Source organism: Danio aesculapii, chromosome 7 (assembly GCF_903798145.1).
Source record: "Danio aesculapii chromosome 7, fDanAes4.1, whole genome shotgun sequence".
Lineage (NCBI taxonomy): Eukaryota > Metazoa > Chordata > Actinopteri > Cypriniformes > Danionidae > Danio > Danio aesculapii.
In genome coordinates, this window is record NC_079441.1 from 72051193 (window position 1) to 72063037 (window position 11845).

Below are 11845 nucleotides of genomic sequence, written 5' to 3' on the forward strand. Positions count from 1 at the left end.
ATAACGAACAATAAGTTTATACATTATAGGAAATCAATGCAAGCAATCAGTCAATATGCAGAATCAGTGTACGAGGTTACATTCATTAATATTAAACTCTCTTTGCATTAGGCCAAAACACATTACCTGAGAACAAGTAATGGATTCAAGAGAGTAACGTCAGGGAATATGTCATTAGAGTGACAACAAGATGAATTAAACATCACGTTTAACAAATATAGTCAGATTAGATCCAGCTGTACATCCTTGATGAACTGTCTGACGTGCACTGCTCTCACCTGGGTAGATGTGTTCTAAGCAGCCACTGACTGCCTGGAGCTCAGACACGCGCGTACGCTGAAGTGCATGCCAGAGAGTGTGTGTGTGTGTGGTCACGTGATGTGAATTTCAGCAGAATAGTGTGGAGCTGCAATCCAGTACTGGGAAAAACCCATACACTCATTCACACATACACACACACACACACACACACACACACTCGTACACTACGGCCAATTTAGTTCATCAATTCCCCTATAGCGCATGTGAAACCCACGCCAACAAGGGGAGAACATGTAAACTCCACACAGAAATGCCAACTGACCCAGCCGGGACTCGAACCAGTGACCTTCTTGCTGTGAGGTGACAGTGCTAACCACTGAGCCACCATGTCGCCCTTAACAATCTCATTAAGTATTATTGCACTCGTTAAATTTAAGCCACAAACAAAGACCTGAAAGACTCACCTGCTTTACGGGGCGGCAGGGTCTGAGAGATCTTCTGCTGCCAGCTGAACTTCTTGGCAAATGAGTTGTTGTTTAAAGTGTCCTGTTAATGACAGCAACAGACTGGTTACAACATATCAGTATTTTACAGTATGATGCTGTTCATTTACATTTAGTTAATTAGCAGATGCTTTTCTCCAAAGCGATGCACAATTGAGGAGGCATGCAGCGATTCAACAAGAACTTTGACTTTTTTCCCCAACATTCTTCAAAGTATCTTCTTTTCTGTTCAACAGAAGAAAGAAACTCAAACAGATTTGAAACGTGCAGGATGAGTAAATGTTGACAGAATCTTCAATTACGCTTATAAATAAATTTACTCATTTACTCTAAATATCTGCAAATTTGCAGTTTTCCATATTTTGGATTCAAGATTTTATTTTCCCGTTTTATTTCAGGTGTCGAGTTACATTATGGAAACTTTATCTTTCTTTTAACAACTTTTAACCTTTAAAAGTAATTAAAAAAGTGACTTTTATGAACATGTTTAACAGTTTACAGTGATATAGTGTCTGAGTTGGTGTTGTATATTCCACTAGAGAAACCTTGTAATAAATTGCCAGCACATTTTCTGTCTCTGTATATCATTTCTTATACATTATATTATTTCAAACTAGTAAAATGTCAATAAAAGTCACTTTATTGAACTGTAGAGTTGATTTTCAACATCAAAAGTCGACAGAGCAGAGATCAACATCCCATAATGCAATTCACAACAGTAAAAACAACTCCGTCAATACAATTCATTAACAGCTACTTTTTACAGCGGGGCAGCTCTGCAAGACATCTGTAAGCTGTAATTCTGCCATGCAAATTTATGCTCCATCTTCATTCAGCTTATCTTTCTAAAATAAATAGCCAACTGATTTTAACAGAATAAAATAGCCAACTGCATTGTTTGTAGTGTGCAACTGTCCCTGTCCTGCCCTGAATGTGCGTTTGTAGAGAAGAGAAGGCAGTGTCTCTTTCACTTCTGACTCGGCGCTCACAGCGTTCACTCAAACACAGACTGACAGAGAAATGTCAACACGCTAAATAACAGCGAGTCGCTCACTGCTTTGTGCAGCAGGGGCCTAACAAGGGCACGCATGCATGATTGTGCCCTAGAAAGAAGATCTTGATGGAAAAACAAACCTAAATGTAATAATTAAATGTTTTTTTTTTAGATATTTAAGGGTCCAAGCACCAAACCCTGGTGTATTCCTTCTGATTTTCTTCTTCTTCTTCTTCTTCTTCTTCTTCTTCTTATTATTATTATTCATTCATTCAATTTCTTTTCGGCTTGGTCCCGTTATTAATCAAGGGTTGCCACAGCACATGTTTTACGCAGCGGATGCCCTTCCAGCTGCAAACCATCACAGGGAAACACCCATACACTCATTCATTCACACACATTCACTACAGACAATTTAGTTCACCCAATCCACCTATACCACATGTCTTTGGACTTGTGCGGGAAACCAGAGCACCCGGAGGAAACACACACCAACACGGGGAGAACATGCAAACTCCAGATAGAAATGCCAACTGACCCAGCCAAGGCTCGAACCAGCGACCTTCTTGCTGTGAGGTGATCGTGCAATCCACTGTGCCACCGTGACGCCATTATTATTCATTCATTCATTTTCTTTATGGCTTAGTCCCTTTATTAATCCGGGGTCGCCACAGCGGAATGAACCGCCAACTTATACAGCACATATTTTACGCAGCGGACGCCCTTCCAACTGCAACTCATCTCTGGGAAACATCCACACACACTCATTCACACACATATGGACAATTTTATCTTACCCAATTCACCTATAGCGCATGTGTTTGGAGTGTGGGGGAAACCGGAGCACCCGGAGGACACCCACATGCAAACTCCACACAGAAATGACAACAGACTCGGCCAAGACTCGAACCAGCCACTTTCTTGCTGTAAGGCGATCGTGCTACCCACTGTGTCACCGTGACACCAAATACATGTGCTTCTCTTAAAATGTTAAATGGATCCCAATCCATATTCAGACCAAATATTTAAATGAAAAAACAATGTAAATAAAAAAACTAGCTAGTACTAGTAATGAAATAAGACACATTCTCACAGGTATTTAAAGCTTCATTATAGATTTCATCTTTGACCCATATGCTAAAGTGCACATATTTAGGTCAGAGTGGGTGAGTTATAATTAGTCAACCCATTTACATTCATTTGCAGACCAGCGTTAGCCTGATCTGAGTGTATTTTTTTGAGAACTCATCAGCTCTGCTGTGTTTTGTTGGTTTGTTCTAAAACCAATCAAAAAAATAAATAAAATAAAAAACTGGTCGAATAATACTGACTTTAAAAAAATGATTTAACTAATTTTAATCCAGCCAAATTAAAACAAACATGACAAGAACTATTATAGGAAATACTGTGAAAATGTATTTATGTCCCTGTTTTGTTAAACACTTAAAAATAGACAATATTAAGACAAAATTGTTGTCAAAAAAAGACAATAATCTTACAAATAATAATAATTTTTACTTCAACTATAATATTATCCCTCCTGAATTATTAGCCATCCTGTATACCATGATTTCTGTTTAATGGAGAGAAGATTCAGCACATTTCTAATCATAATAGTGTTAATAACTCATCTCTAATAACTGATTTATTTTCTCTTTGTCATGATGACAGCACATAATATTAGACTAGATATTCTTCAAGACACTAGTATTCAGCTTAAAGTGACATTTAAAGGCTTAACTAGGGTAATTAGGGTAAAGTTAGGGTAATTAGGCAAGTCATTGTATAACAGTGGTTTGTTCTGGAGACAATCCAAAACTAATATAGCTTAAGGGGGCTAATAATATTGACCTTAAAATGGTTTTAAAAGAATTAAGAACTGCTTTTATTCTAGCCGAAATAAAACAAATAAGACTTTCTCCAGAAGAAAAAACATTACAGGAAATACTGTGAAAAATTCCTGAATCTGTTAAACACTTATAAAAAAAAAGACCACAGATCTTACAGATAGTAATGATATTGACTTCAACTAGACTGTAAATAAACGACATAATAAAACGTCTTGACAACTTGTACTTTTATCCTACTTTAACTTGATTTAGAAAGTTAATCACATTTAAGCACATTTTTACTTGATGTTTTAAGTCAGCTTAATTGATGCAAGGTAAAATGACTTGTAAAGTTAAATTGGTTCAACTTAAAAATGCAAGAAAGCAAGATATTTTTTACAGTGTTTACAGTTGAAGAATTATTAGCCCCCCTGTATATTTCCCCCCGATTTGTTTAACAGAACAATTCAGCACATTTCTAATTATAATAGTGTTAATAACTCATCTCTAATAACTGATTTATTTTATCTTTGCCATGATGACAGTAAGTAATATTAGACTAGAAATTCTTCAAGACACTAGTATTCAGCTTAAAGTGACATTTAAAGGCTTTACTAGGTTAATTAGGGTAAAGTTAGGGTAATTAGGCAAGTCATTGTATAACAGTGGTTTGTTCTGGAGACAATTCAAAACTAATATTGCTTAAGGGGGCTAACAATATTGACCTTAAAATGCTTTAAAAAATTACGAACTGCTGTTATTCTAGCTGAAATAAAACAAATAAGACTTTCTCCAGAAGAAAACATATTACAGGAAAAAATCCTTGCTCTGTTAAACATCCCTTATATTTAAAAACACACATTTTCATTGGATGTATGACCTGTTACAGTTCATTCAAGTAGAAAAAATTACTGTAGATATACAATCAATGGCAAAACAGAGGATTTCTATACAGCTTGGCAACCTTTTCTGTTGTATTTTAAAAAATAGCTTTATATATCCCGTCTTGCATATTTAACCCTGTCTGTATGTCTTTTTTCTTATTTTTTCCCCTCTTGCTTTGGAACGATACAAACTTATCTAAGAGTGTATTAGGAAAAGAAATTGCGTGATATTTTACATTTAACGGTAATGGCCTACTTGAGTGTAATTTGTTAATTTATTATTATGTATATGTATGTTCCCTTTTTTTTTTATGGTTTGGTTTGTTTGTTCCTTTGCTGTTGTTTTTGTTTACTTTATTTCCATCTCCATATGGTTCAGAGAGTAAGGAATGTGTTTAATTACCACTCAGTATTTCTCTCCTCAACATTGTGAAAATAATCTGTTGTGTTTCTTCTTTCTCTCATTTGTAGTCCCTCTCTGATTAAGAATTGTTAATAAAAAGAGTTAAACTAAAAAAACACACATTTTAACAGGAGAGCTAATAATTTTGACTTCAATCTGAATAGCCATTAGTGATTATTACCTGAGTCCGGGGCACCTGTGGGAATAAGTTGAGCGTGGTGGGTCTTTTTGGACGGTAGGCCTCCATACTGACAGGAACGGCAGAATCCATGGATGCTTTGCTGTCGTGTCTGCAGGCCAGTGTTTGGCTCCTGTCGGCAGCATCAGTCAGATGTACAGGACGAGTCTCTGGCTGGATCTGACCCTCCGCACCCGCCTCCACCCTCCCCAAACCTCCACTGGGCGCCTGACGCACGTGATCCTGCAGGGATTGAACAGACCCACTGTCGCTCAGAGAGAAAAAAGCACTGTAATGACATCAGACTGTGGCATTCGGAGAACAGGAGCCGGGGAGGGCTGTGGGACAAAGACTATTCATGCCTGGTGTTTACTCACTGCATTACAATGAGACACTGCCGGAGTTCAGCTCCAAAGTTTACAGAACTCAATGTGGACTGCCATTGACATCCATAGTAGGAACAAAAAAAATGCTGTTTTTTTCCCATCGTTCTTCTGTGTATCTTAAAGGGGACCTATTATGCCCCTTTTTGCAAGATGTAAAATAAGTGTTGGATGCTAGTGGGTGTGTGTGAAGTTTCAGCTCACAATACTACACTACTAATGTGTAATAACTCTCTGAAACTGACCCTTTAAGGATTTGATACTAATTGTGGTGTTTTGGTGACTGTCGCTTTAAATTCAAATGAGATGGTGCTCTTTTCAAAAGAGGGCGGAGCTACAAATGACTGTGTGTCAGCATAGTGGCAGATTCAAAAACAAGACTAATGTTCTACGCTAATGAAGGTGAGATGGTCACTAGTGGGCGGGGCTTTCCCCCTCTGATGACATCATACAAAGGGAGAATGTCAATCAAAGTGTTTCTGCAGACTGATTTTATCAAGTCTGATTATAATAAATATAACTAATACAATTTTACCATTAGCAGCTGGCTATATTCACAGACTGCTGCCACATGACTGTGTTTAAACCCCTGTGTTTAAAGTGAGTTTTGCATAATGGATCCTCTTTAATTTGTGTTCAACAAGAAAGAAACTCAAACAGGTTTGAAACCACTTAAAGAAACACTCCACTTTTTTGGAATTAGCTTTAGCTTAGCATAGATCATTGAATCGGATTAGACCGTTAGCATCTCGCTCAAGAAATTTCAAAAAAATTATGTAATTATATCTGTTAGCTAGTTATCTACACTGTAAAAAAAATCCTGGTTGCCTTAAATTTTTAAGATGAATCAAATTAACCTCATGAGCAGGGCCGGAGCAAGCTGAACTGCCGCGACAAAGGACTGTCACGCCACCCTCAACCTGTGTTTAAATTATGCTAATTGGGGTTGGGGTGGGTTGTGGACGGTCGAGGAATTCACCCTAAGTGATGGGTTGTGACGGTTGCGGATCTCACGCTAAGTGGTGGTGGGGGGGAGGTTGGATGCGTAGGGCCAATGCACAATGCAGTTACTTTAATGTGGGTTTATTCTTTTCTGAAGTCATAATACCAACTAGTTTTAAGTATAGTGGAAGTTAAGCTTTTTTTCTTCCCTCATTTCTGGTGACCCTTGGACATATGGCGCCCTTAGCCTTCGCCTTTACTGCCTATGCCACGGGCCGGCCCTGCTTATGAGTCTATTAAACTTATATTATGTTAAACTGACTTAAAACAGCTGGCATAACTTAAAATTAAGTTAGAACATGATTAGGTTAGTTTAATAAGTTACAATGATCAGATCATTACTAATTGATCAGATCATTTTTTACAGTGTAGCTGGGGACAATTTTTAGGCTTCGTGTAATATCATTGCACTGCTGCAGTCATTGTACGGCAGTAAAGTTCCTTGATTATTACGCCAGAATGAGAGTACAGTTCCTAAACATATCAGCCTAGAAAATATCTACTTTCAATTTCTGTCGGTCTCAGAACATAAAATAACTACAGAAGAGTGGAAAATGGAAAAATTATAGAAACTCTTTTCTGAAGTTTTTGAGTGAGATGCTAATGGTCTAATCCGATTCAATGATCTATGCTAAGCTAAGCTAAAGTGCTCCCGCTAGACTTATAGATTGACTGAATGGATTAAAAATCTTAAAACTCATCTATTTAACTGGAATAAAAAGTGTAGTATTCCTTTAAATGTGAGTAAATAATGACAGAATTTTCATTCTGGGTGTACTGTCCATTTATTAATAAAATACAGTGCTGCTCTCCTACTTCAGTTATTTATTTTAGTATAACCATTTACATCAGTTCACATTTATTTCCCTTCAAAATACTGTATATATCACTTCCTCTTCTAATCTAGATGAAGAATGAGAGGATGTTTTTGTCATTTCAAAGTTTCAAAATGAGAGAAAATTTCTGCAGTAGTTCAGGACTGCTGGATAAACCTACATGTGCGACATTATACTGATTTCTGAAGAAATCTTTCTGAAAATTGAACATTGCATCTCTAAATTATATTTGGACATATACACTGAAATAGAAAACCTCTCATCTAAATGTAATATTTTTAACAATCTTTTTTTTTCTTTGTATTTGTGTTTGCAGCCTATGTTTGCACAAAAGATTTCTTTCAAAACATTTTCCAAATCCTACCAAACCCCGGGCATCAAATGTTCATTTAAAGGTCACTGAAAAACAAGCAATGACTGATTTAATTCTAAAATATTACAAAACTTGAGCCAGTTAGCATTTCCAAACTGTAGTACTAAAGTGAAAACGTCAATGTATGCTCATTGTATGCTATAAAATGTCATTTTAATTTAGTAGTAAAACAAGAAGTTACTTTAGGATTTTCCCCACTTCTAAGTATGCACAATCAGCAACTGTTTAGCATTTACCCTTTTGTTAAACGCAGCTTGGTCTTAAAAGGACAACACATTTTATTGGACTATTTCCCTCAAGGTATTTTCATTTAATGCCCTGCTTTTTTTTTAGATGATAATCCACAGACATAACTTCAGCAGAGAGGACCAATAGTATCTGGATGCAGCCTTTATGATGCAAACTGAGATTGCATCACTCATGTCAGACACAATGCATCAATGGAGCTAGTGACGTCACTGTGATGGGTAGGGCTAGGTGGGGGCATTAAAAAGCATCGGATACAGCTCACATTTAGATCATTTTCACCAGAGATCATGAATGTTTTATGAATGTTACTCACAGTCACTCATCGCCATCTGGAGGTGTAATGATGTAATGCACAGGAAGGGTCACTTCATTAAGAAATAATGGCGAAAAATATACTTTTGCAATTAGAAAAAGTCACTGAACATCAATAATAATGATTACAAGAACCAACTTTCAGTGGAAATAATACTATAGTATTGTTTAACCACTTTAGTAAAGTACTTAATTAATCAATTAATTCTACAGTTGCTACAGAAACAAACAAACAAAAAAACTACAGTGATATAAAATTGACCCAATGCTGTTGTCTACAAATACAGTGTATGCTATACTACAATACACAACTGTGGTAAAAACTAAAGTGTACTACAGTATTTATTAGTTCACTATAGTTAACAATGCAGTATGCTGCAGGATTCATTAATGGTGTTTAATAATATACAGTATAATACACTCAACAATATAGTTTAAAACACTATAATTACTATAGTATATTCCTGCAGGGTGGTTATTAGATGAAATTCAGCGATATTTAATGGTTAATCTTTTCTCACCTTGATGTCAGAGTCATTGTGTCTGGCCTTGAATACGTATTCATCTGTGATTTCTGTGATTTCAGATAGATCTTCATCCTCAAATTCATCCAAGCCGATGTCATGAGTCAACCTGTAGAGAAAACACAGTCAATACCAGTGGTGTAGTCCTTGCTATACGCACGTATGCTCAGTATGCCTACTTCTTTCCACGAGCTGTTTTGGGTATTACGACTTCTGAGGATCATACTCTCGGTGTACTCACTTGTTTTGGTGATTAGACTTCCCTAATTTTTGTGTATTGAGTATTTGTGTCTCGCTGAAACGTTCAAGTAAAATTATACAACAGCATGGGCGTCGCTTTAGCCCTCCTATATTTCCATTCAGCCCCCCTAACACCTTTGTGATTACCTGTACACTACTAAATGATCGCCTCAGTCCCCTTTAAATTAGACATAGAAACGGCGGCAGAATCCCACTATTGAACTCGTTTTTTAGTTAGTCAGCAAACCACAGTGTGTGTGTATATATATATATATATATATATATATATATATATATATATATATATATATATATATATATATATATATATATATATATATATATATATACATATATATATATATATACATATATATATATATATATATATACATATATATATATATATATATATATACATATATATATATATATATATATATATATATATACATATATATATACATATATATATATATATATACATATATATATATATATACATATATATATATATATATACATATATATATATATATATACATATATATATATATATATACATATATATATATATATATATACACATATATATATATACATATATATATATATATATATATATATATATATATATATATATATATATATATATATATATATATATATATATATATATATATATATATATATATAAATCAAATTAATCAAAGATACATTGACTTTCGTCGTTTCTTTGCCTACTTTTAAAATTTGGATTGGGTGGGTAATAGTACACCACCTATTTTTTAGGACTACACCACTGGTTAATACTGCTTAACAATACTTATATTAAACAATACTCATGTATTATACAGTAGATGAGTCAACCTATAGAGAAGTTACGATTATACTTCTTGTGATTGTTAAAAAAAAATTTCACAGTATTACCTATATTATTTTTTCTTCTGGAGAAAGTCTTCATTTCGGGTGAAATAAAAACATTTATTTATTTTTTAAAGCCATTTTAAGGTCAATATTATTAGCCTCCTTAAGCAATATTAGTTTTGGATTGTCTCCAGAACAAACCACTGTTATACAATGACTTGGCTAATTACCCTAACTTTACCCTACTTAACCTAGTCAAGCCTTTAAATGTTATTAGAAATGAGTTATTAAAGCTATTATGTTTAGAAATGTGTGTGAATAAATCTTCTTTCCGTTAAACAGAAATTGGGGAAAGAAATATACAGGGGGGCTAATAATTCAGGAGGACTAATAATTCAACTGTACTGCACAGTATGCAGAAGTGTGTTAAAATGTGTGCATCTAATCTTAAAAGTATATATTTTTTCTAGTGCATGATATACTATGAACTAAATAAAGCCCACTTAAAGATAGACACTTCAATACATTTTAAAGTAAAACATATTTAAAGTATTGGATAGCTGCTGAATAGCTTCAGAATGGAAACAGTGACGTGGCAAAGAGTTATGTCACATGTCTGTGTGTCCCCATGGTGGATGTAGTTCATCCACACTGTATTTGCTCTACATAAACATGGCTTACTAGTTTTATTAGCTAAAGGAGCACCAGCATGATTTCAGGAGCAGATTGTGTCTCTCTGTGAGATGCATATGCACATTTCAAAATAAAAGTCCCTCATCACAGTCTGTGACGCTGCAGTGCAGTTATAAAACCTACTCTGTAAGGTGATTACATCCCTTTATCAGGCCTTTATAGAACCATCTATGTTCATTTCATTAACACTGATTACAATATAAATGTTAATTAAAGCTATGTTATAACCCCCAGCAATTCAATTTAATTAAAGGATTAATAAAAGTCAGCAAGTTAAGACAATAATATTGTCCAAGTCATATGGAATAAGGATTGTCAAAGATTATATATACAGCAAATATCTGACATGACTGAACGTTGCCATGAAAACATAAACAATGAACTGCAATTGATTCTGCATGCTTTAAACACATACACTACTGGCCTTATTCTTCAATGCGGAAGTGCGCGCGTTTTTGCGACTGTTTTAGAACTTCCGATTCAGCTGCCTGTGGGAGAAATGACTAGGAATAATAAACGGCAGGAAACGGTCAAACTACTTACTCCACAAACTAGTGTTTACATGACAATACAGACAAAGTAGAATAATATAATAAGAAAATATCAGTGTGCAACACCAAGCAGCAAAAGAGCTGTTTTTAACGTTTACAAATGAATGGAAGTGAATGAGACCGGAAGTCTCGAGCCAAATTGATTCAAATGGCTGCGCCTGCTCGTACACAGAGAATAAGGTGAATAAGCCTGTCACAAAAATACGAAATAATGATGCAATAATGTCTGACTTAACAGAACGTTGCCAGTTTGATCCTAAATGGATGCTGCATCAAAACACATTCATTCATTCATTCATTTTTCTTTGGCTTAGTCCCTTATTTATTCAATTCAATTCAGTTCACCTTTATTTATATAGCGCTTTTACAATGTAGATTGTGTTAAAGCAGCTTCACAAAAAGGTCATTCGTTCAGTTTTCAGTGTTTAAGTTCAGTTCAGTTCAGCTCAGTTCAGTGTGGTTTAATAATCACTACTGAGAGTCCAAACACTGAAGAGCAAATCCATCAATGCGCAGCTCTACAGATCCTGAACCATGCAAGCCAGTGGCGACAGCGGAGAGGGAAAAACCTTCACTAATGGCGAAAGTGAAGAAAAAAAACCTTGAGAGAAACCAGGCTCAGTTGGGCACGACCATTTTAATTTCTCCGCTGGCCAAACTTCTTCAGCAAAGACTCGTCTGTTCCTGGAGCGTCACAGGAATCAGTCTCATGTTCTCAGATCCTCCATGACCACCACAGTAGCTGCTCAGGATACGGCCCGGT

At 35.4% G+C, this 11845-nt stretch overlaps 1 protein-coding gene across 1 annotated transcript in view; it reads right to left on the bottom strand.

Annotated features, from left to right (window-relative positions):
- mapk8ip1b (mitogen-activated protein kinase 8 interacting protein 1b) overlaps window positions 1–11845 on the bottom strand; it is a 28615-nt gene that overhangs the window by 15077 nt on the left and 1693 nt on the right. The window contains exons 2-4 of the mRNA XM_056462473.1: window positions 8729–8840; window positions 5056–5295; window positions 726–807 (exon numbers count right to left, since the gene is read on the bottom strand). Coding sequence (XP_056318448.1) covers window positions 726–807; window positions 5056–5295; window positions 8729–8840 — 434 coding nt within the window. The remainder of the gene's footprint in view (window positions 1–725; window positions 808–5055; window positions 5296–8728; window positions 8841–11845) is intronic.